General features: G+C 39.7%; 1 protein-coding gene across 1 annotated transcript in view; it reads right to left on the bottom strand.

Moving 5' to 3' along the window:
• The window catches only part of POLA1 (DNA polymerase alpha 1, catalytic subunit), a 282895-nt gene that overhangs the window by 162599 nt on the left and 93273 nt on the right, over positions 1 to 27023 (bottom strand). The window contains exons 27-33 of the mRNA XM_018561137.1: positions 25374 to 25406; positions 23593 to 23685; positions 21162 to 21367; positions 18147 to 18279; positions 16922 to 17053; positions 11445 to 11619; positions 1873 to 2054 (exon numbers count right to left, since the gene is read on the bottom strand). Of these exons, the coding sequence (XP_018416639.1) occupies positions 1873 to 2054; positions 11445 to 11619; positions 16922 to 17053; positions 18147 to 18279; positions 21162 to 21367; positions 23593 to 23685; positions 25374 to 25406 (954 nt within the window). The remainder of the gene's footprint in view (positions 1 to 1872; positions 2055 to 11444; positions 11620 to 16921; positions 17054 to 18146; positions 18280 to 21161; positions 21368 to 23592; positions 23686 to 25373; positions 25407 to 27023) is intronic.

Genomic DNA, 27023 nt, shown 5'->3' with positions numbered 1-27023 from the left:
GGGGGGGGGGGGGGTGTTATTTTATTTGTACAGGGGTATTTTTTTTAAGTGTACAGGGGTGTGTATTATTTTATGTGTATGGGGGGAATGCATTATTTTGTGCAGGGGTAGTATTTTTTTGTGTATGGGGGGTGAGTGCATTAGGCTCCATTCACACCTGTGCATTAGGTGCAATTAGGGATTCCTGCATCAGGAACTTGCGTTTTCCTGAAGAGTAATGCCTAATGTGGCTTTTACAAGGGGCATCTGTCACCCGTTCAAGTTAATGATTAGGTGACAGCAACTGCATGTAAACGCCTGTCCACCACATGTAATGCTATGCGATATGATTACATGCAGTTAGAAAACACTCCCTGGATGCACAATCAATGCGTCTGGGGATAGTGATTCCTAACCTTATGTAATCATATCGCATAGTATTACATGTGGTGGGCAGGCGTTCAGATGCAGCTGCTGTCACCTGATCATTAACTTGAACGGGTGACAGATGCCCCTTGTAAACACCAGATTAGGCATTCCTGCTGCAGGAAAACGCATGTTTCTGACGCAGGAATTCCTAATTGCACCTTAACCTACAGATATCAATGGGGCCTTATTGTATGTGTATTAGTGTTCGTAGTACCTTACCGGATATAGTTACATTTTACTTTAAAGTATGAAATCTAGCGAGCGGCCCTCATGGAAGAAAACATTTATCAAGTGACCCCTGAGTAAATTGAGTTTGAGACCCCTGCTTCACACTATATGTCAGCACCATCCTTTCTTTGATCTGAGCTATACATTAACCACTCTGCATCCTCCCATTGCATGTGACCTGTACATTTTCCCATTGCATGTGACCTGTACATTTAACGTATCTGGTGTATCATTACCAAGCTACATGTATTAACCCCCCTCAATAACGACAACAAAAAAGTGTCAAAAAAAAAAAAACAGGTCACATTATGGTGCTTACATTACAAAAAGGGGCCATTTCAGGAGTTTTGGTACTGTGCTGCGCTTTTATTTTTGCCATGTTTTATAGCAAAGCATGGGAATCAGCTTTTTCAGAAAGTTTTGGTCTTTTTTTCCCATTAAAAAAAAAAAAAAAAAAAAAAATCAAAAAAAATAATCCCAGTGGTTATTAAAATACCAGCAAAAGAAAACTGCCTAAAAAAAGTGTAAAATTAGTTTGGTTTCAGTCTTGCATGACGGAGTGATTGTCAAATTACCACAGCACTAAAAAATGGCCTGGACAGGAAGGGTGTTTAACATGTCAACAAGTGGTTAAAGTATTAAAAGGGAGAGTGAAATACACCTCATCCCAATAATTATAGCCAGTGAGAACTGAGCGATAACATCCCGCCGATAGCTCAGTTCCCGATTGACTCCCTGCAGAGAACAGTGGCTGTCAGTCACCACTCCCCGCAGGGATTCCCTCCTCCCATCTCCGTTCCGCCAACACTGACTGAAGGGACAGGCACAGCTGGCTTTAGATAGGCAGTCAGCTGTCAACATGTGGATCCCAATAATATTGCCAGGATCTGGCTGCAGCACAGCTCTGAACTGTCAGCAAATAGCATGCAATAGCCCATGATATGCTGAGTTTTGGGCCACAGGAGGACAGTAGATTTTGGTGCACTGTAAACAGTGCCGGTATAGTGCACAATGTAATGTTCGTCTGAATAAAGCATGGCCTGAGATTTTGGATCATATAGTTTATGCCCTAAATAAACATTCCACAACAGTTTCATTTCATAGTTAATAAGTAGTGAAAAGGCAAATAAAGTTAATGTAAAAAAAAAACAAAAAAACCGAACATGCATATTCAAGTGTGCTAACTAACTGGAATAAGTGTATTGGTGTGTACAAGCAAAGTAAAACTATACAAACCGAGCCATCAAAAACATTGTCATATATGTTCTCCATTCCACATTTGGGGCAGCAGAACTTAAAACGCTCACAGTCTCTGTATTTCTCTTCATCGGTTATCTGAGCAGGACCTCCCAACAAAGCTTCATTTTCTTCATCTTTCTGATAGTGATGCTGAACCCGAAACTGTGATGGATCAAGTCCTATCAGAAGAGAAAGATTTTCAGGGAACATAAACTTATCAGACAGATCAGAGTGTGTGTGTGTGTGTGTGTGTGTGTGTGTTACACTATATGCTTATAAAACTTATTCATCCACTTATAAGTTTTATGTTTTGTCATAGAGCACTCATCTAACGTCAAAATGATAACAGTTCTCTCTACAAGATGATATAAATGAATTTTAAAAAAAACCCTCCCTTTTTTTTCCCCACTAACACATATACAGACATGTACATGCCTATACACACAACTGCATGCGTATAGTATTTTTAGTTCTGATTTTCTACAGGTAGGGGATAAAAAGACGTCTTACCTTCAAGTTATGCTACTGTTTTAGGATTGGCTGCATTCGCTGGCACTATTCTGATGTTTGTAAAATGAGGAGAGCTGTCACATTTTACACACATGGGGCTGCAGGGGAAGGCCAGGAATTTTACATGTTCAGGCTGCCAGTTGGGCACTGCCCACATAAAAGCGACAGACAGGGTTTCTCTAACAGTTACACTATTCATGTACTGAGTTTGGATTATGGACAGGATTTCCTACTGAAATTTACAAAGGAAAATCACAGCTAATTAAACTGAGTATAAGCGATCATTTAAGTCTAGAGCAGGCATTTGTGTAGAATGTTACACAGAGTACATGCCAATCACCAAGTGCTTTACGCTCTCACTGTCAGAAACCAATGAGAAGCAATATCCACTTGTTTAATTGAGGATTTTTATGAGAGTATTGAATGGCTAATGTTTCTCTAGTACGCAATATTACTTATGCAGTGTATTGACAGAAAGCATTATACAACATGAAAGCATAATAATGGTTCAAGTGTGAAGGCTAATCTGGAGCAACATTGGTGATAAAAATAGCACCATATACAACCAAGAATATTCATTTCAGTAAAGTATTTTTTTTTCTTCCATTGAGTTGGTTATTTCGTTTTTATGTTCTGCAGTACGTCTGATCATATAGCAACAGCACTTGAAAAAAACATTAAGGGTATATTAACACAAGTTGTGGCTTTTAATTTTTTTTTTGCATTGATTGTGAAATAAAACCTCTAGTTAACACCATTTTACAACATTTAAATTTTACTGTTGAACGTGACAAAAATTACCATTAAAAAATGACCAATATTATAACGCGTTTTCCCAAGGGCATGAAGACTTAAGTATTGATACAAACAAAAGAAAAGCTGGCCGCACTCCAGATTCCACTGGGATAGTTTATTGAAACTTGTACCACATTACTGGTGTCCCACCCAAAGTCCACCCCTCTGACGCTTTTGACCCAATCATGGGATTAGTCATAGAGATCAAGTTTCAATAAACTATCCCAGCGAAATCCAGCGTGCGGCTAGCTTTCATTCTGTTTGTATGGGCTCATATTGGATCGAGGACGTGCTCCAGCCCAAGCACCGGGCTCATTCCCTTCCGTGGAGGAGTGGTGCTGAAACGTGGAGGAGTGGTGCTGAAACGTGGAGGAGTGGTGCTCCTTTTCTCAGTTCTCCTTCAATAAGTGTTTTAACACAAAGTGACAGAACATAGAGGTAGGTGTTTATATGCATTAACATGTTCTTACTAAGAACTGGAGACATTGCTCCACAGCCACTCAGATTCAAAATTTCAGGTTAAGAAATACAGATTGGTAGCCAAGGGGGAAGCAACTCCAGTTCTTGGCAGATACACAAGATATTAAGGTAGTAGCCCAATCACATGACCTATCATAGTAGAGTTGCCAGATTTCCTCAAATCAAAGTGTGCGCTCCTCATAAACAAACAAAGGAATCCATGGGACACCGTAGGCTCCACAAAGCAGATGGAAACTATTGCTTGCTTTGTCTCTCCAATAACAGCGCAATCAAACAGAATGGCAATTGTTTTAATATGTGGTTTCCAATCTTTTTTCTATTATTTATATATTGCCAACATACAGTATTTTGCTGTGTTTTACAGACCAGGGCTGCAACTAATTATTTTCATAATTAGTTGGCCGATTATTTTTTTTATTAATCGGTTAAAGAAAAAAAAAATCATCTTTTATTTAACATGAAATACACAAATGGAGTGTTACAAAGTTTACTTTCAGAATAAAACGGTATGCACATTTTTTTGCAATCGCACAGCACTGGAACGCATGGAATTGCAGTACCGCGTGGGCGATCACACTGCGTGTTTGGAGTGCCACACCACACATACTGCATCAGAATTTGTCAGGCCAAAACCAAAAATTACTTTCCCCACTTTTTTTATATTTTATTTATTGGTTGTATTATATTAGACATTTAAATTAGTTACCTGGATTTAAAATATGAATGGTAAAACTCCAAAAAATGGCCAAAAACTTTTATTTAAAATAAATAAAAGCCCGGCCATCAGTTTAGAGATAACCATAAATAATGGCCGCAAAATGATTGCTCTCACTCTGGTGCACGCAGCTATACCTGACGTATAGTGCAATCGTCGTTTTCATACTTAGGTGCACCCGACTTGCGTTTCCATTAGTATGCACACGCTTGCGGGGCCCGGGAGACCTTAAACTTTTTAAGGGGTATTTATTTTAGCTTTTATTTAACTTCATTGCTATTGCATTGGGGGGCTCACAAACCCATTATGTGATAGCACATTTGAGATGACAGGTTCTCTTTAAGGTGACATTAGGGGGTCTATTAGTGTCACCTTTCCACTTCACTGAGGAATGACAGCTACCTGCTGAGGCAGGTGGAGGCCCGGGGCAGAGGAGGAGGAGGCCCGGGGCAGAGGAGGAGGAGGCCCGGGGCAGAGGAGGAGGAGGCCCGGGGCAGAGGAGGAGGAGGCCCGGGGCAGAGGAGGAGGAGGCCCGGGGCAGAGGAGGAGGAGGCCCGGGGCAGAGGAGGAGGAGGCCCGGGGCAGAGGAGGAGGCCCGGGGCAGAGGAGGAGGAGGCCCCGGGCAGAGGAGGAGGAGGCATGGGGCGGGGCAGAAGAGGAGACAACGATTCTCATTATCGATTAGTTGTTTCAGCCCTATTACAGACTGCACAAAATAGCAGTCCTTCTCATCTGTCCAAGTCTCTTGAAGGACCTTACAATGTACCGTCCTCAACAAACTTATACAAGCTAAAACAAGTTGTTGTTGGAACACTAACTTACCAGATGCACTCATCATAACGTAAGGGAGAGTGGGTCTCCCTAGAATGGTCACAGAAGAACTGCAGCACAGAACCGTGCCGCAGCACGGAAAGATCGCAACAATACTGTTTAGATCCACCCCGCTGGCTGATTGACAGCTGGCTCTGCCTCTCTAGAGGCAGAGCCAGCTGTGCCCGCCCCCCTCCCTTCCTCCAGTCAATGCTGGGGGAGGAGGGGAGAAGGAGGAGGATCTCTGTGGGGAGCGGTGACCTCTCTCTGCAGAGAGAGGATCGGGATGTCAGCGATTGAGAGTATGTGTTCGCTGAAAATCCTGATCGATAGAGCCAACTTGTGACTGCTTCAGTGTCGCAGGTCGGCTTCAATTATGGGGAAGAGTGATTTTTTTTTTTTTTTTACTTAACCCATAATTCTCCTTTAACCCTCTAGCATCTAAAATAACAGAAAGAAGAAAAAAAAACTTGGTAGGTTCTATATGATGGCCTCTGTGTTTTTTGGATACAAAGTTATGCTAATAAAACCAGAATTTATTGTAGTCTCATAACTTTTTTAATTAAGCATTTCTAATAAATGGTGCCCTGCTGTATTTAAAACATACCAAGAAATGGCCATGAATAGAAAGTGTAAAACAATATAAACCAAGCTGTCCTCTATGGTACTCTTTTTAGAGTATGGAAAGTACAGTGAATTATAGCAAGTAGTACTATACACAAACTACTACCGTACTAACATTTGCTCTAGAGCTGCAGCTAATTATTTTCAAAATCGATTAGTTAGCCGATTATTAAGTTTGATTAATCGGTTAATCGGATAAACAATAAAATACATTTTTAAAAATGGCTCCAGTGATGGACTACTAGTTTGTATTGAGATTGCACTCCATCACAGGAGCAAGCTTGGAGCGGTAGAAGTAAAAAAGAAAAGAAAAAAAATAGTGGTGTGCAATATAGTGAAAAGGAAAGTGTAAAATTATACAGCAATGAATGGCACCGACTATAGAGGACTACAAATCCCAGCAATAGTACATTATAGCTGGCGGTATTCTGCATTGCGCTGTATAATGTACTATTGCTGGGTTTTGTAGTCCTCTATAGCTGGTGGTATTCCGCATTGCGCTGTATATAATGTATTATTGCTGCGATTTGTAGTCCTCAATACAGCTCAGTGCAGAATATCACCAGCTATATAGGAGTACCCAGCAGTGTATAATGTATTCCTCTATAGCTGATGGTACATTGCTCTGTATAATATACAGCACAATGTATATTCAGCCATAGAGGAATACAAATCCCAGCAATACATTATAGAGCACCATGTGTGGGAAAGTGCGGGCTTACCTGAGCAGTCTTCCAGCAACTTGCTTCTGAGATCGGACCTATCGGCGGCTGTCATCCGCCCACACCTGCTCCTCCTTACTAGATCTCCCCGCGTCCCTGTGCCTATCGTGGATGTGGGCGGGCGGTGAGTGTGAGGCGGGGAGGAGGTGCGGCGTGAAGATCGTGGATGCTGGCGGGCAGGTCTGGCAGCGGCAAGCGTGAGGTGGGGAGGAGGTGCGGCGCGCAGCGTGTGGAGCCGTGAACAGGGCCAACTGATCCGAAGCCGATTAATCGATTGAAAAAGTTGACAACTTTTTCAATAATCGATTATGTCGATTAGTTGTTGCAGCCCTAATTTGCTCACACTGGAATTATCAGATTGCCCAACAAACAGTCCACTTTGTGGGAGGTATATAGCCAAAGAAGGAAAGTAGGTAGATAAATAGTGGCACGTAGACTCAACAGCAAGCACTATGGTACAAAAAGTGTTTGCACATTTTAATCGAATTTACATGATGTTTGTTCACATTAGAAACATTGAATTGTAGCACAGTACTAGTAGCTTTTAGACTTTAAATATATTCTAAGAAATGTACCAGAGTGGCCTTATTTGTTATTTTCCCATTCTATATTTACACATTCTAACTTCAATGTATGTTTTAAGTACAGGATGGCCCTATTTAGTTTGTCAGTCTTATTATTCAAAAATTTTATAGACTACAGAGTTTTTTTTACTTATGACAATAACTCAAGCCTAATTGTGTGTAAAGGTCCACTGGTTCTATTCACTGTACCTAAAAAAACAAAAACACATTTTGGGTGGAATGACCCCATAAGACGACACGCACTCATCCCCTTTAAAATAAATCTTGAAACTCACATGTCATACTTTACTGTGGCAACTGAAACCTCTGTGTACAACTGCAATCCTACATAAAGTCAGGAAATTAGCATATTCCACCAATCTGAACAAGGTGGTGTAAGAAAAGGTGTTAATTGGTAGAAAATCTCTTGCTTGGATGCTAAGTGTGTGAAAGCGACATAAATAGGCAACAAATGGATAATCAAAGACTGACTCTCTTCTTGACACAGTCTCCACATCAAGATTTTAAAAGTATTTTCCCCTCATTTAATGTGTCAACTTAAGTAGCTAGCAATAGGGCGGGGGGGATGTTTCATATAAAATGTAGTCTTCACATTGAGCTCAATGCTCATAATTGTGTATCTAGTTAACACTTTCAAGTTAAAATATACATAGTATTTGAGGTTGAATAAAGACATTAGTCCATCAAGTCCAACCTATTAGGATCTCATTCTAGGAGTACCTGTACCCCTGTATATTACGGTCCCTTAAGAAATCGTCCAAAAGTTTCTTGAACAATTCCACATTATTTGCTGAAATCACCGCCTGTGGCAGTGAGTTCCAGACCCTAACTGATCTTACTGTGAAGAACCCCCTTCGCCCCTTGTGCTGGAATTTTTTTTCCACCAATTTTAGGTGATGGCCTCTAGTTTTTGTAACGGAGTTAATTTTAAACAGTTTATCGCTAATGTTGCTACCACCATTAAACATTTTGTACATGGAAATCATATCCCCCCTTAATCTCCTCACCTCTAATGTGAACATTAGATTCACATTAGATTTCTGGACTTGTGCGACTTATGGAAATATATTTGTCATGGTGAAATACTCATGCTGTTTATTAAAAGCTAAATACAGGCCTTTACTTTGTTGCAAATGCAAACATCTGCTTCCTGGCTCCTGAATTGTACATCAGTTTTTTGCTTTAACACTTTCCAGGAACTTTTAAACTGCACACACTTTAGGATTACCAAGTCCTCAAAACAAACACTACAATAACGCAATTGCAATTTGGACAATATGCTCATTGGGGCCACATTTAGCAAGCAGTCTAATCACAAATCAGGCTGCCTCTCCTTCAGGAAAGTTTCCGCGATCATTCACATTGTGCATCTATTCCTGGGAAGCCAAGTGCGACAGTTTGCAGAGTCCTGAGACAGATTTATTACTGATCATGCAGCCGATTTTCACTGTAAACGGTCTCATAATTAAGAAGTGGTCGAGATCAGGTTTTATTCTGTCTCCATGCTACTTTAGAGCAGTTGAGCAGTACTCATGATCTATCCTTGTTAAAAATCTGCCTCTGCCCCTGTTTAGCTCTGCTTTGCCATGCCTCATTGTGTGTTCCACTGTACTGCAATAATTGTATAATGTAATTAAAAGCAGCAGTAATACTGCATCAACGTGTCCTAACTTGTCATTAACAGCTTACATAGTACACTTTTGGTCATAAATACTTTTTAATCTGCCCAACCTTTTTTGCATTACAAAAAGTACAAATTCTTTTAAATGCATTTATTATCTACCTGCATATTAGAACAGTTTATACAGCATCTTCTTTTAAACCCCTTCATTTCAAGAACACCATGAAAGTTTTGAATACTTGCTGTATTCTACTCTGTTCTCAATATGATGTATAGTTTGTATATGAGTGATGGATGTGCAATGCACACTAACCCAGCACAAATCACAGCTTACAATAGTCAGATCATTCAGAGACTACATCTGATGGCTTTCCCAGGGTTATACCACAAAAACAATAGCATATTAATTAATAAGTCTGACACTTCTAGAAGGTCTTGAACGTTTGGTATAAAAAGAAAAATTTATATTTTTGCTAATCTAGTCTGCTATTGCCTTAGAGAGGAACACAAAATGTACTCCTCTTTGTTCATTGCTGAACATACACAGGACTTTTCTTTTTAAACCTGCACAGCAGGGGGTGGTAGGACGATGATATGCCCTCTAGTTTCCCAAAATGCTTTATGGGTCAATGGCTCTTAAAGGTATGCAGGCTGCATCCACCTGCCATAGGGCTCTCTGGCCCCCAGTTTGCCAAACAAAATCTTAACACTAAGCTCCCGGGGAGGGGGTCTGCAACTATCATTTAACAATGGAAAGGGAAGACCCTGAGAACTGGCCGAGATGAAACCTCATTTCTGCACCCAGCTCCATTATCACTTCATGACACTGACAAAGCCAATTGGGCCCTGTTAATTATTTCAGATTTACTCTCTGGATCATGGCAGCTTGTATCATTTAGCACCGTCGCTAGCAGCCTAACCTTTTATCTCATCCCCTATCCTGGAGAAGGAAAACAGAATTGATGTTTTACAAGGAGGGAGGTTTTGTTTTTTCTGAGGAAAAAAAAAAAGGTTAAAACAATTACCTGAAGAACTCAAGGGAAACCGATTTCTATTAACCTAACCTTAGAAACTCTTTTTTTTTTTCCATCAACAGAAACAAGTAGAAGATACTCAACTTCTAAGAACTGTGATTTCCTAGCGTAGCAGGGTATTATATATATTATCCAGATCAGTCTGTAAATTAACATGATGGTGTAACACTTACTAGCTGACATAAAATTAACGCACCAGAGACAAACACCGAACAATGCTTTGCTTATATGACTTGCTGTGGACAGTGCTGCCACCTGGTGGCAAGCAAAATAATTATTAATAATGTAACTAATTACAGTATAAGGTTCCATTTAAAAAAAAGGAAAGTAGAAATTGTATCCGAGGTTCCAGGAGAAAAAAAAAAAAGCAGCTGAACTCCCACAATTATGAACAATCTAAAAACAACCTTGTTATTCTTTACTGAATCTGTAGAATGCACATGGTGTGTTAGGTCTTTATATTTAATTATAGACTGAACAGTGCAACATACTAAAAACATGACAAAAATGTAGCCCTACTTGTTAATGTAACTTGTGATGGCCATCATCATTCAATCAAATTCTCTATCTGATGACATGATTTAGAATCACGACAGTGGAAATCTGATTGCCACAGGCAATACGTTGATCAATGACAACCAAAATGTCAAATTCTTCCACATCTTAGAGATGTCCATTCACTAGTGTAATTATACACTAGAAGCTGGCACTAAAAACCAACTGGATTAGTTGGGATCCACAAAAAAACGACAAAGAATACACAAATCTCCACCCACGTTTCAATACTCGGCTGTTTAGTCATATTTCGTCTTAACACTATTTGCCCTCTTGGCTTATATAGAGGCTAAAAGATCAGATCACAAGAGAAAGTGAAAGGGAAGACCTGTGTTGTGTTAAAGCAATGACCAGATGTCAAAATGCTCACACATACTGAAGAATCTTAAATATGGTCTATGGTATTTGAGAGGATCTGGTCTTCATTCACTCATTGGCCATATGAACGTGTTGCAGCTACTGTTCTGAGATCATCACAACTTTAGATCAATAGCACACAAACTGAAAGGTTACCATTTATACACATTTATAAATAAAATAGCCTAAGCTATGTATTCCTCAACATGCAGGGTTTTATGTACACTATAGCAAGCTAATGCTTTATTCAGGGAAAGGTTATATTTAGGCCAAAGAACTGTTAGGTATGTCTATAGTAAATCCTAGTGGGGGTCAAGGTTATCTAGTCTTCCCCTATCAATGATAAGTCCATTGCCCCGTACAGGACAAGAATATCACCCAAATATTCCTGTGCATGGAACACAATCGCCCACAGATGTGGAAGATGGTCATCCCTATCCATCCGAAATCTGTACTGGGTTACTTTATTCTTTAGGGAATGGTAAACTACAACGTTTAAATCTAAATACTCAGGACCTCCCAGATCATTAAAACAGATCTGTCAGCAGACATTGCTATGTACATGCCTAGGGTTTCCTTCCAATTGGATGTTGTGACCACCTGCAAGAGGTCAAACTATCAGCTTGTTGGATGTTTAGAAACTGCAATCAACTTTCAAATTAAGTCAACAGACAAAAACACAGAAAGCATTTTATTTCAGATAAAATCTTTATAATTTTTAGTGAAAAATATATATTTTTCTTACTGTATGTTAATACTTACCTAGCCATGCAGCAATAAGAGCAGAGTCTATCCCGTCTATGGGCTCACAGATTCGAGACACCACTGGGTGGACTTGTTGTGACAGGTAGTATTGTGTGTCAATGGAAAGGTTGTCTTGTTTTTGCAGCTGTTCAGGAGCATATGCTCTCTGGCTGGCACTAAGATTTGACCCATCCTACATGAAAGAAGCAAAACACACAAGGTCTATTTTAGAGAGACTGGGACAGCAGATTTATGCTTCCTATAACTATGTGAGGTCAGAAACAGGCGCTGAAGCATGGATATAATAATCTATTTGCAATTCTTTTTTTAAAGGGCCTGACATTTATAGCTGATCAGATCAAACTGATATAAATTTAAAAAGGAGCACATAGATCAAACCAGCATCAATTCAAAACCATAATATGTACCATAATTAAATGGTAACAAGAGCAGCACATTTAAGTTTGTCCAACTAATGCAAAGTAAGGTTAAAAATGTTTAAAGAAATCATTAAAAAAAAAAAAAAAAGGCAAGAGATTAATTTTATTTAGTTACACATGTCCACCTTTTGGATGAAGTTTCTATCAAAGCCAAACTCAAGTCAAAACTTTATTAGCTTTGGATCAGAAGGTGTTAGAACCTCTTGTAAGGTTTTAAATATGATCTGTGTGATCGGAGATTTACCCTCAGTTCCTATTCTGTCCAACATAGGTCAGCAAGACTAGGAAATGAAGAAAAATATCAGTATAGATTGCAACCAAAGTATCAGACTTCTTGATCTGACAGTTTTAAGAGTCTACTACTTGGTACAATGAGGATCTCAGTAAGGAATGACATTTTATACATAAATGCTCTTGTTTATTTGCTCGATTCTCCTTCACAATGAAGACCGAGCCAGTCTTTAAATGTAATATAACATTAAGGGCTTGTTCACACAATCTCCAGATCAGATCCAGACTAGAACGCTTTTGGTCTGCTCTAAAAACAGATTCCCATAGATTCAAATGTTTTTTTTTTTTCCTGAGTGCAGTTCACACCATTGCGTTCAGTTCCATGGCTTTCAAAAAAAAAAAGTCCAACATGTCACATGTTTTCTGGTCTAGAACGCACAAAAAGTGTATGCAATAGAACGAGAAAGCACTGGAACGTACCTAAAAGCCAACAGAGACAAAACCCGCGCTGGAACGCATTAAAACTACATATGACCTTGTTTGCAGAAATGCATCCAGATCTGATCTGGAGATGGTGTGAATAAAGCCTGAGGAAGGAGGGGAGGGGGAAAGCACAATTTACTGATCCTGTGAAGCACATAGCTTTTCTGTGACTTATGGACTGTATACCGTTCCAGAGGCAGTGACGTCAACCCTATTCAGCTTTGAGTGTCACTTCTGTAGAACTAGGATGAGGCCAAAGGAATGGATTCCCCCATCAGGGGCTTTTATGACCGGCCTTTGGCTGCACCCAGTCTAATTTCTGGCTTCCTGAATCCACCAGCTACAATTGCATAGATGTTAGTTATAGGGACAATACAAGGACATGTCGAAACACTTTAGCATTTCACATTTTGCCTAAAACTATAACTGGCAATACTCTACAGCAAGTGCATTTCAAAGGAAAGCCAGAATTCCTTATCGCTATACTTATTGGAGGTAAGAGACTCCAAGTATTAAAGCCAATGCATCAACATGACAGTGGGGCGATTGGCATCCTCAGAAGGAGAGGCCAGCAGTGGTAGCCTACATATTTCTCACAACAGGTTTATTTTACAGCTGCCCTTGTGAAGATTCATGAACCTCTCAATCGACATCACTGCACTGCATCTGACAGCAGTGATCTGTGGATGCTCAGCTTTATAAAGAACAAAGGTTCCTGCTGGACATGGCAGATGATGGCATAAATCCACACATTAGCAGTGAAACAAAGCATTGCTGCATTTTTGGTGTATCCAGCACTGTTATTTCCTGGGATTTGGAGAACTGGAAGATCAGAGTAATGACTGGAGGCCTGCAAGGCAACGGATGAAAGTTTAGAGTACAGGCATAAAGACATCAAACTGGCTTGTCCTTGATGTTTACCAGAATGGCTGTTATATGCTCATTCTTTTATAACGTTACTTTACTCTAAAGTTTTACACCAATAGCAGTCTACATGCACGTACCCACTGTCTGTCTTTCATGGAAATTCTGATTCCTTATACATAAAGTATGGCACCAACAGTCTGCTTTTATGTGGTCAGAAACGGCTGTTATTTGGTTGAGAAATTTTCCTCATTTGCGACCATTTGAGACTCAGATAGGTCCCCTGCTGTTTTTTTTCAATACACATGCAGTGAATACGCCTCCCTTGCATTTACATAAGCACACTGCAGAGTAAACATAGTGATAGCCCTTTACAAACATAAATGTGCATTCTGAATGAAACCAACACTGATTTTGCCAATGAAAAGTTATAAAAATGGTCAAATGCTTCACAGTGGCTCCTAAATAACATACCTTGTGTTAAAAGTGGTATGAAAGCTGCTGCTCACAATACAGTATGCTCTAAGCCATATTTACAGTAGATGACACCAAGAAGCAAGCCTTTTAAAACTCACCTATACCAGAGACACACTTTGAATTAAAAAACTGTTCAATTACATGCCAGGAGTTTGCATTGTTTACCATGTTGTTAGAACTGCAACAATGCCACACATTAACACCTGGGGAGGTCAAATGAAACTCTTGTTTCACCATGTACTGTGAGCCAGTTTAGAATTCCTAGGCCATGTGAGCTATACCATACTTTTCAGTATCAAAGCATCCACTATAGAGCTGACTGTTCTCTTCTATGGCCATGTATGTGACTACTAATCGATCCAAGGATGAGAAAGACCAGTGATGTGAGCACAGATTTTCATATCCTTCACAGAACACAACTGTCTGTAAAGTGGTGGAAATTCCCACACACTGCACTCAGGAATACTAAATAATGAGTGGAGTAAGGCCGTCACTGCTTCAAGTTTGTGAAAACAAGATCCAATAAATGTGAACATGAAAAAAAAAAAAAAATGAAGCTGAACTCCATGGAATGCAAATGACAAATCATTATAGATCTCTAATCGTTAATACATAACTAAATGTATATTAAATGTAAGATTTGACTTGGTTATCAGCCTCTTGCAATCCACTATACAGCAACGTTTAGACTGGCAGGTAGAGAAGCAGCACAAGAATCAAATCAGTTGTGCTGAAGTGTGAAAAGCAACATGTTGATCTGAGAGGAGAGCAGAGTAACAGAGCATGAGCTCAGTGTGCTGCTCTTCATTCACTATGCAATCAGTCAGGGTCAGGGGAAAACCGACTTGTATTACTTAATGACACTAATGTAGATCTAGATCTTAAAAAAACATTAAAGTACCTTAACGATTAACAAAAATGTAGCTTGTGTATCACTCAGCTGTAGATCCTCAAATATCTGAATTGGTGCAGACACTGCCCTTCCTTCTGGAGGGTGGCTACTTTTGTTCCCCATGGTCCCTGTGTGTGTTGTAAAGTAGTCACCGCTTCAAGATCACTCCTGTGATGGACTGCAATCTCACATTTAGTTTACTCATTTGTATTGAGATTGTAGTCCAGCACAGGAGCGAGCTTGGGGCGGCGGCTACTTTACAACATACACAGAGACCATGGAGAACACAAGTAGCCACCCTCCAGAAGGAAGGACAGCGTCGGCATTAATTCAGAGATAATTTGAGCGTCTACAGCCAATTTATGCACAAATAAGGTACATTTTGGCAATGGTTAAGGTATATGAATGTATTTTTAAGTAGAGCTGCAGCTAACGATTATTTTCAAAATCGATTAGTTAGCCGATTATTAAGTTCGATTAATCGGTTAATCGGATAAACAAAAAAATACATTTTTAAAAGTGTCTCCAGTGATGGACTACTAGTTTGTATTGAGATTGCACTCCATCACAGGAGCAAGCTTGGAGCGGTAGAAGTAAAAAAGAAAAAGAAAAAAAAAATAGTGGTGTGCAATATAGTGAAAAGGAAAGTGTAAAATTATATAGCAATGAATGCAGAATGGCACCGGTTATAGAGGACTACAAATCCCAGCAATAGTACATTATAGCTGGTGGTATTCTGCATTGTGCTGTATAATGTACTGTTGCTGGGTTTTGTAGTCCTCTATAGCTGGTGGTATTCGGCATTGCACCACTGTATAATGTACTATTGCTGGGATTTGTTGTACTCCTCTATAGCTTGTGGTATTCCGCATTGCGCTGTATAATGTATTATTGCTGGGATTTGTAGTCCTCTATACAGCTCAGTGCAGAATATCACCAGCTATATAGGAGTACAACAAATCCCAGCAATACATTATACATACAGTGTACAATGTATTGCTGGGATTTGTATTCCTCTATAGCTGATGGTACATTGCTCTGTATAATATACAGCACAATGTACCATCAGCTATAGAGGAATACAAATCCCAGCAATACATTATAGAGCACCATGTGTGGGAAAGTGCAGGCTTACCTGAGCAGTCTTCCAGCAACTTGCTTCTGAGATCGGACCTATCAGCGGCTGTCATCCGCCCACACCTGCTCCTCCTTACTACATCTCCCCCCGTCCCTGTGCCGATCGTGGATGTGGGCGGGGAGGAGGTGCGGCGTGAAGAGCATGGATGCTGGCGGGCGGGTCTGGCAGCGGCGAGCGTGAGGTGGGGAGAAGGTGCGGCGCGCAGCGTGTGTGGAGCCGTGAACAGGGCCAACTGATCAGAAGCCGATTAATCGATTATTGAAAAAGTTGCCAACTTTTTCAATAATCGATTATAATCAATTATGTCGATTAGTTGTTGCAGCCCTATTTTTAAGATTTAACATTTGAATTAGAGTAGAGATAATCATTAAGCTACATTTACCTAGGCACTGCATGTGCAACCCACTGAAGAGAATGCCTGAAACAGCCTGTATATTGCAAGGGACATTCACATCAGTGCCAATGCCCAATATGTGAATGTCCAGAAAGCATGGAGCCGGCTTTCTGGTCAATCAGGAAGTCGGGGGGGCGGGTAATGACTCACCGACCAGCTTCCTCATTGGCCAGCTTCCAGACCAATTAGGAAGCTTCCTAATTGGCCGGGAAGCCAGCTTCATGTTTCCTCGTCACCAAGTGACTAGGTAGCATGGAGACGGCTTCCTGGCCAATCAGGAAGTTAGGGAGCGAGTCATTACACGCCTGAGTGGCCGGGAAGGCTTCTCGGAGGTGGCTTCTCGGCCAATCAAGAAGCTGGGCAGCGTGTAATGTTTTGCTGCCCCGGCTTCTCGATACCGAAAGTTCCAGTATTGGGCTGGGCATTGGGAGCATTTGTGCGAATACTTGCCCAAATAGTCAGCACTGAATTTACACATACATTCCTGAATTGAGGCAGCATCTGACTAGCTAAGAAAAAAAATTTCTTAAGTTACTTTGGCTACCAGTGAAGAAAAAGCAAATTCCAATAAATTACCTGACAAATCACATAGGAGATGGTATCCCCCGCCTTAACCTTCCTTCCACCTTGAGAATTTATCCATAAGGCAACATGTACATGTGGCAAGCTTTTTTTGTCAGGGTAGTCCTGTGGGTCCTTTGTTAGGGCCTGAAAGAACAAATTGTAAACAATTACCAGAAAGCTTGCTAGAATCTATTATTGCCGTTATAGCACAACTCTGCACAAACATCAAGAGTATTCAAGCTAATCAATAGGAGAAGCAAAACTACTAAGCATGCATGACACTGATAACCTGTGATAGGTCGACAACCCTAAATGATGTTCTCCTAAATCAAGGAACCATTAAGGATACAGTCACACACAAAAAACTAAAACTTTTTTCAGTGCAGTGATGCCAATTTCATTTTTATGGGTACTTAACCTCCCTGGCGGTAATCCCGAGTCTGGCTCGGGTTGAATTTTCAATGCTAGGAGCGGTAACCCCGAGCCAGACTAGGGGCTGCAGAGAAAAGTGACACTCACCTTGTCCCTGCGAGCCCGCGGCGTCCTCTGCTGTACGCGGCCCGAAAATGAAACTAAAAGCCGGCATCTGACTTTTATTTTTGTTTTCGGGCGTCACAGCAGGCGGGAAATTCAAAAGTGAAAAGTTGTAATGTACATAGAATACACACAATACAATGTAATCTGCTATGATTACACTTATGTATCAAACTATTGTACCGCTTTTGGTACAAAATTCCTGACATAATCATACCGCCAGGGAGGTTAATTAGGGATGTGTGTGGGCTTAGGCTAGGTTCACACCAGATGCAGTGCGTTCCGGGCCGATTCTGGGCAGAACGCACTGCATCGTATTGCGCCCGCTATTGCTGTAGGGAAGGTCATACAACTTTCCCCAGGAACATGTCACATGCTTACCATGCTGAATAAGAGCCAACACAGATCCTTTGAGGACAAACAGATGTCTGGCCAAGTAGGATTGGCAGTAAAACTTAGCATAAAAAATTATTTTAAGAGCCATTACAAACAAAACAAAAAAATTACAAATCCCGAAAGGAAAATATTAAAAGAAAATCAAAGTAAGGAGAAATCATAATTTTATAGATGGCAAATGTAAAAATTATGTAAAATCTCAACGTATTGAAAATATTACATACTCTTGCCAAAAAATTACATGAACAATCAAATCTGGAAGATGATGGGAAAGGGTGAGGACTGGGAAAGTCCCTCAAAACTTTACCTTATTAATTTCATACTGGCTGACAGGTACACCGCCATTAACCACAGTCTCCCCAATCTCCATTAACTTTTTCTGAATATTTTCAACTATGGTATCCCGGGGTTGATCCGACAGAATTTGACTGATCACGTAACTGAAAACGAAAGACGACATTGAATAACAAAAGCTGATCAGAAACAAATGACATAATTGCATAAAAGGTGTAAAGAAAAAACATAGAAGGTGTTCTATCCATCACAATCTTCCCAATGAAAGAAAAGGTTACCGGGAACATAATGAGCAGCAAAAAACACACAACATTTTCAGAAACATGCATCTATAGTGGCTGCCATGTTTTGTTTTTTTAAATGAAATAGCTAAGTAATGGAATGTCATGCTGCCTCAATGACTAATACTAAGGACATGGATCAAGCATGCAAATGAGAATCAGGACTACACAGTAACTTTCTAATCTTTTTGTTTATTCTAGATCAATGACTCATTAGTGGCCAAAGTAGTTAGAATTAGGTGGTCAAAATGGCAGTCTCCACATTTCACTTAGCACAGGTTTACTGGAGTTCATTGGTATACGAGAAGAAGGGAGAAGGGAGAAGAAGAAGAAAAAAAAACAACAAAAAAACCAAACAGGTCTATGACACAAGCTTTCAAATACAGTGCACTCCTGACCGAACCCATAGTCCTCAGGTGGGTGCTGTAGTGACTGTGGATGGTGTAGCAAGTAATCAGTAGTAGGAAAAGAAGTCACCGGCACTCCACTGTTTGCTCTACCAATCCATCTTTATTGATGTTGGAATGTCAATCACAATGAACAGCAGCATTTCGGTACCGAATTGGTTCCTTCATCAGGCAAAGGGAATGGTAGAGCACAGGGATTGGTAGAGCAAACGGAGTTCCGCTGTCTTCTTTTCCTACTATGAAAGAAGTTCAACACAAGACAGGAAACTAGCTTTTTCTACAGGAGGCCAGCAACAGGAGGCCAGCAACAGCAGCCCCCATACTTCCCTTTTTGACAGAGTCACTTTAAGAGGATGTTCATTTAGAAGCTTCAATTACCCAGCTGTGGTCAAGATCAACCCTTCTCTGCGCTAAGTAACGGTATGTGGCATTTCATTCAAGGAATGTCTGCTTCCATCAGAAACTTATCACACCTTAAACTATAGACATAATCTCTATCATAGCAGCAGTGCGCAGATCTCTGGGCAACGCAATGTTACAGTAATAGTTACACAATTATTTTTAGTGATAAGCGGCTTCTAATGGTTTAATACAACACAAGATGTTATAGCTGATTTTTATTTTATGGACAAATTACATTTAAACAATAATTGAAAACCTGATTTAAAGAGTTGTTTTTTTTTTACCTGCAGAAACCCTGAAGAAAGAACACATTACAGAAATACAAGTGATGATTTTATACATCATATATATATATATAAAAAAAAAAGAAAAACAAAGTGTCAGCTCTTGTACATTTCCATTGAGCTAGAGAGATGTTGCCCTCAGTAACTAGTGTGATAAGCTAAAGGAAGAAAAAAAAAATGGGCTGTATACGTTATCACTTTATTTAAAGGCGACATTATTTCAAGCTTCTTAAGCAGCTTGGTTGTCCCTTTATTACACAATATAAGCAATTGAGGTATTCTATCCTTATTGTATAGAGCAAAATACCTCAGACATACCATTGTCAACACTTAAGGAACATGCGATTCATACCACTAAAACTGGAATACCTACTGCCTGTGTATCCTTTGTCAAGCTAGGCTCCCTTACTGAGATGTAACAAAAGCACACAGCATTCAATATTTTCATATTTGTTATGGTGCTTTTTACAAGATAAAATTGAGAGGTAGCACTGCACCACAAAGCAATTTGAGTTTACTGCAAGTCCTGTCTCCACAGAGATAACCCTGCCTGTTTGGAAAGTTATTTTTCCCAAATTATCTTTCTATTCAAGGAGGCCATTTGAAATGTTACTGTGGTGTAAGGAAAAATGCACAAGCCGTAAATAACGATAAATAAGCTTTATAGATACCCTTTAATAGCATGGCAAATGTTATTCAGATGAACTGCCATTTTCTGCAGAGATCAAATAAACTACAAGCTTTAATGACTAACAAGGCCCATTCTTTTAATCATATTTAGTACTCTAGGTCCATTTTGTGTGGTCAGCTTGTTTATAAAGTCTATGGGCTGAAGTTGAGCTCCTGCTAAACTACATTTGACCTGGCTCAAGCAGCTTTTGCATTCCCATTAAAAGACTGACATCCAAAAGGCATAACTCCCAAAGGCAAGGGTATGATACGATCTAAAGTTTCATCACTGCTGCAGTGTCAAGGCTCCCTACCACGATATAGCTCTTACAACATTTGCTCTTGGTCCATTTTTCCTCTTTCACTAGTGCTATGTGGCAGATAAGCAGTTTTTTTAAGTTCCTAGGACCTAATGATGACCCAATCAATGAAATCCTGTAATTCTCAGATGATGTCAAAGTTCTGACAGACACCTGTCAGGTTAGAACAGAGTGTGCCTAGGTACTGTCGATGTACAGCACTGCTCTGCAGCTTTTAAACTGGAATTACATGCAAAGGATATTTTTTCCCTTTTACCAAGTGCTTATTCTCAACAGTCTTGCAGGCTCTTACAACCACACACTACTCTACACTCCACAGGCTCATGTCCCCTATTGATGCTAAAAAACGTGCACTACCTTTGAAAGACCAATGGCAACAACTACATACATTCCAGATGAATTCTGTCCACCTGACACATTTTAAAACTTGAGTATTCAATTTTTCAGCTCATTTGCTGTTTTTTGCAAGACGATTAGTAACCTTTTTGTAGTTTTATCTCTATGCGTAGCCTCCTTCTTAAAAGTTAATCGATGACTGTGCAACGGATAATGATGATGTGCAAATCCCCAAAGTTGTTCTTTAAATGGAGCACATATTAAGATTACTAAAAGCAAGCCAAGACTGAGTCATGTATAATAACGGTGCAGATAAAAACTATACTTACTTTCCAGCCATTTTAGCAAGCTCACACCAGTCTCTCCTGACAATGTCAAGACCCTTCAGTTCCTGCTTAGTTGTATATTTGCCATCCCCTGTCGGCTCCACGATGAGTGCTGCATATTTCTTTTTCTTCAACAGCAGAAGAGACTTAAAGATTCCATCAATGTCAATCTCTAGCAGTTTGTACGATTTGTTGATCTCACTTTTAACCTAGGAAACAAAATAAAAAAAACAGACTAAACATTTTTGTACATCTAAGGTTGCCAACGCACATAAGACATAATGGGGGGAATTTATCAAGACTGGAGCAGACAAAATGTGGAGCAGGTGTGCACGGCAACCAATCAGCTTCTCTCTTCAGTTTAGATTTGAAAAAGAGAGAAGCTGATTGGTTGTCATGCACAGCTGCCGCAGATTTTGTCTGCTCCAGTTTTGATAAAGTTTTGATAAATTCCCCTCAATGTCTTCTTGACAAAATAAAAGTGATGGTGCCAGATAAGAAAATGATGTGGGGAAAAGACCTGTCATCCAATACAGATGTGTTTCTGGTGACAGATTAAAAAAAAAAAAAACCTGTGGTAAGAGTATTTAAAATAGGGGAGTGGGCATTAATGTGGCAGATGAGGTTTAATGTCGATAAATGCAAAGTAATGCACTTTGGAATTAAAAATAAACAAATGGGTTATACAATTATGGGTATGCCGCTGGGGAAGTCAGAAATGGAGAAGGATTTGGGGGTAATTGTAGACCACAAACTGAAAGGTAGTTTGCAGTGCCAGGCTGCTGTAAACAAAGCTAGCAGGGTCTTGTCCTGTATTAAAAAGGGGATGTATTGCAGGGACAAGTCTATAATTTTGCCACTTTATAGATCATTGGTTCGACCTCATCTGGAGTACGCGGTCCAATTCTGGTCACCAGTACTAAGAAAAGATGTCCTTGAGTTGGAAAAAGTCCAGCGAAGGGCAACCAAACTAATTAGGGGTATGGAGGACCAGAGCTACGAGACGAGGCTACTAAATTTAAACATGTTCACATTAGAGGTGAGGAGATTAAGGGGGGATATGATTTCCATGTACAAAATGTTTAATGGTGGTAGCAACATTAGCGATAAACTGTTTAAAATTAACTCCGTTACAAAAACTAGAGGCCATCACCTAAAATTGGTGGAAAAAAAATTCCAGCACAAGGGGCGAAGGGGGTTCTTCACAGTAAGATCAGTTAGGGTCTGGAACTCACTGCCACAGGCGGTGATTTCAGCAAATAATGTGGAATTGTTCAAGAAACTTTTGGACGATTTCTTAAGGGACCGTAATATACAGGGGTACGGGTACTCCTAGAATGAGATCCTAATAGGTTGGACTTGATGGACTAATGTCTTTATTCAACCTCAAATACTATGTAAAAGCTTTTCTAATCATGGCCACCCATTAAAAAGGAAACCTGTACTACATTCCCAACTTGCTGCTGAAAATTCTAGTTGCCTGGCTGCAACTCATTACATTAATACTTAAAAACACTAACCGAGAACAAACAGAATGTCATGTCATAAATCCTTGCAAAAGTCAAAAGTATAGTTTAAACTAATTAGCGGGATAGGCCCTTCATTCTATAAAGAGGACAGAATTCAGAAACTGTAGGGTACTGCCGTCTGCATTGAGCAAAGAGTACAGCCGGCCTTGGCAACCATGTAACTTGGCCGAGGACGGGTACATTTTTTCCCACCTATTTTTAAGGAGACATTTGAAGTCTATGGCCATTATAAAATTGTACTTAGATTAATGTGTGTGTGTGTTAACTTCTCACATTACCTAGCCAACCTTTACTAGCGGAGGAAGGATGATATACACGACTGACCCTCTCTGGTCAAACTTCCAGATCCTGTAAGCCTTAATGCGAACTTCTAATAAACTAAAAGCAAAACCTTCCCTCCCATTCTGTGCCAGCCACTCTCCAGTGTCTACATTTGCCTTTAACTCCAAGAACTCGCTGGTCCAACTCAGGCCACTGCCCAGTTAAAATACCAGTACTACTGGGTATGGGAGAGCATATGACACACATCATGCCTCCCAACAATGCCGTGCTATGGACTTCAGTGGGCAATTACTATGACATGGGTGGTCTACACATTGATCAATACTGGATTTTGTCTAATTGCAGGTGACTTATTGGGGGCTGTTCCAGGGATTCGGTGAATGCTTAGGGTAGGTTAAGGCATAAGAAGTCCAGCAAAGGATAGATTTTCATTTTAGTTTATATGACAGGTTTGCATATCTCACAGTATTTGTGTGTACATGTTGCCATTTTCAGTAATGTTTTACAATCCATATTACAAAAACCGATTACTTAGGGAGCAATGAAATATGACAAATAAGATTTCAGTGGTAGTCTGCAAGTCATTTCAGCAGAAAAAGAAAAATTAAAAGCCATATAGAAACCTTGTTTCCCAGCTTGAAAACCTCTTCCAGGTTGTTGCAGTTCGTGTTTATCATGATGGAGTCTGTATCACCATAAATTACTTCCAAGTTCATCTGTATAAAACAGGAAGCATAGTTACAAACAGCAGAGAAACATACAGATTAAAATAGGAAAAAACACAATTATAAAAATGCAGAGGCAGAAATGCTTCAGTAAAAACTGCTCACCAAAAACTGATACAAAGATGATGATTTGTGCAAATCTTGACTTCAGGAAAAGTCATACTCAGACCACTTCCTTCTAACATCCCTAGCTACCCTAGGAGTCCTTTAGGGCCAATTGCCATCATGCCATTCTACCCCTTTTTGTCTGCCACGTCAACGTGTTAAGGCATTTGAATGGGCTGCAAATGCACCAGTAGAAGAAAACACCCCCACCATTTTTCTGACAGTGCAAAACAAAGCAGGGTAGTGTGTTACCATGCGCTGTGTTGCCCTAATGTACTAGGGTGCCATTTAAAATGAATGGGCCATAACATGCTAACACATGCAACGTGCGTTAAGGTACTGCACACGCCTCAACAGCAGTGTATTTGAAGTCATGGGTAGCATTGCTAACCAAACAAGGTTCTGGAAGCAGAAGAACAAGATTCTAAGATTAACTTTATATAAAAGTTAAGATTTGCATAAAACGTCCCCTGTACACACTGCTCACTGCAACATGTGGTTTTCACACAAGGTAACCTCTACCTATGTATTTTTCATTATGTTCTCCATTTGAATTGCCTTTTTTTCTACTCCAAATGTAATTTTCTACACTGCTCATTATGAAGTATATTACTAAATGTGGTTTAGTATTTCAGCTGAAGAAAAGATCTATATTACAAAAGGTGCTTTTTTTTTTTTTTACCAAGGATGGCAAGCAGTTTCTGACATGACAAAGGCCAAGGATTGCTAGACTCTTTAATTTCCACTACCTCTTAATTAAGACAACCCTTGTTTCAACACTGCTACCTTAAGTAGTATGCATTAATCAGCAACTGAAGACCTAATACATAAACTGCAGAACTCCCGGACAAGTATCTCCATAGGAACACAAGTACATCAACAACTATCATAATCTTATTTTAAAGAAACACAATGCAATGTACAATTGTGCTCCACCAATTCTTTATCCAAGCCTATTGAACTAGTCAAGTATGTATACACCCACCAAGCTGGGAAAAAAAAAATCATAAATATAGTACTGCGTGAGAATAGGCATCTCAACATATGTCTGAAAAGGTACAAATAAATAGGGATAGAAAAAACAAAAACAAATGATCTTTCTGTAGAGAATTTAACTGTCAGGAGTTAAGCCCCAGACAAAAGTGCATATTTTACGCTCAGAATAGTATATAACGCTGTAACTATTTAACTGAAGATGAAGGGAGCCAGAAAAACAATCATAATAAACACAACACTGCAGCTCATACAATATAGCGGAGCTGCAAGTAAACTCTAATTAACACTGTTGCTAATTTGCTGGAAAGACTCGCATGCAGGCTTCAAGCAGCGCTCCATCATATCTGTGTTAGAGAAAGAATGAAGCTATAATCCATTAGGAAGGATTACATTGGTAAATAGGCATCCGAAGAGAACCGCTTTCCGGTTTGTTTGGGTTACAGTTTTGTAATGCACAACAACTTCGCCAGGTGCGGCCTTTTTTGTTTTCTATGTTTGTTTTTGTCAGCAGATTAAAAAGGAGAAAGAAAAGGCAGGCATAGGAAACAAAAACTACACATAGCAGGCAGCATACTTACCTTCTGAACCATCTCCTTGGTATGCAGCAGAATCTAGGAGGCACAAACAGATAACATTAGTGAAATGGCCACTTGCCATACTGTATAAAAACATAAAAAAGTATATAAAAAAAAGGTTATGCTATACATGTGTTTTCAATGGTGTAAAGCTGCTACAAAATCCAACTTTGCTATAATACCATGTTACATTGTTACCTACAACCTTTATGATCCTACATAGAAAAATTATATCTTATGTTAGAAAACACAAAGCTCACCAAAACTAAACCATAAAAAATAAAATGAACAAAAAACAAAATCTAAAACTTGTTGCCACAGCATTGCTGAACTAAAACTTGTTGGCATTAGGCAAAACATCAAACTTCAGCCATAATTTAATAACTATTATTTGTAAAGCCCGTGATTTAGACTGCAACAGTCTAACTAGCCCATTTAGCCACTACCATATGTGCCAACATCTTATGAGTCGCTTTTCATTAGCTCCTAATTAAAAAAGAAAAAGATGCAAAGCCTCTGCAAGGCCAGTAGCTTTTAATGGCCGTAGTACACTGGATGCAGTTAGAAAAGGTTACTGCATTGCTCTAGCAACCGAAAATTATGACAAAAATCATGTTTGCTTTTTTTTTTCTCCTGTAAAAATAGGAAACGTGATCAATAGAATATAGGTTGAGAATTGATCCTCACAAACAGCTACACTCATCTGAGGCCACCTGGTTATTCATGAAAGGAAAACGATTGCCTCTCTTTTGAGTGTAGTAGTTTTGTTGTTAAAGGCCATGAGGCGTGGGGGGGTAGGCGATTGTGGTCATGCTCAGCCAAATGAGGCTGCTAACGCTCATAACTACACATCTTATGCAAAAAGAAAAATGAGATACAGCTCAACAGATATTTCAAAAGCAAGAAAGGCAACTGTACTTTCACTAGGAGGGGCAATTAATTTTAGTGATGTCAGCCAGTTCCTTGCAATGACATGGACCAAGAGAAAAGAGGTTTCTGCCATTGAAGTTAAGAAAAAAAAAAAGTCCATTATAGAGATCTTAGAACATGCTTGGAGAGCCGACATGATCAAAAAAAAAACTATTGGGAGTAAATTTGAACCTTTTTAGGTGATAAGAATGAACCGACATGTCTCCTGGAACCTTAAAAACGATCCCAGTTCCTAAATTCTATGTGAATTCACCCACTACCTGCCTAACAGCTAGATTTCCCACAATGCTATTCTCATGGATGTGTCTGGCTTCAATGCTTCTGAGTGAAAGAACAAGCATGTTGCAAATGTGTCAAAGTGTCAACTCCTGATCTTTTTTTGTATATTCTTTATCAACTCCTGATCTTTATACTTGTTCAAGGCTATCCTCTTTAAAGCCTATTTCCACCTTTGTGGAGGTATTAAAAACAAAACAAACAAAAAACACATGCCAGCAATGTACACAGAGTTTACATGAAGCAGGCATACGCAGTTGCTGTATATGAACACAGAAACTTACATTTTTGTTAGCAGTCCATCTCCTCATAGCTACCTTTTAAATGGCCGCCTCTATGCTCTGCAGGCAGTCTGTGTAAATTACAGTCTGCTGTGCACAGTGGGAACTGCAATGTAGAGCATGGAAAACTACATTTCCCACAATGCTATGCTTCCCTCAAGCATAA

Source organism: Nanorana parkeri, unplaced genomic scaffold, assembly GCF_000935625.1.
Source record: "Nanorana parkeri isolate BGI_ZX_2015 unplaced genomic scaffold, ASM93562v1 scaffold503, whole genome shotgun sequence".
Taxonomy (NCBI): domain Eukaryota; kingdom Metazoa; phylum Chordata; class Amphibia; order Anura; family Dicroglossidae; genus Nanorana; species Nanorana parkeri.
The sequence above is the reverse complement of the archived record's forward strand: the minus strand, read 5'-3'. Positions and strand labels throughout refer to the sequence as shown.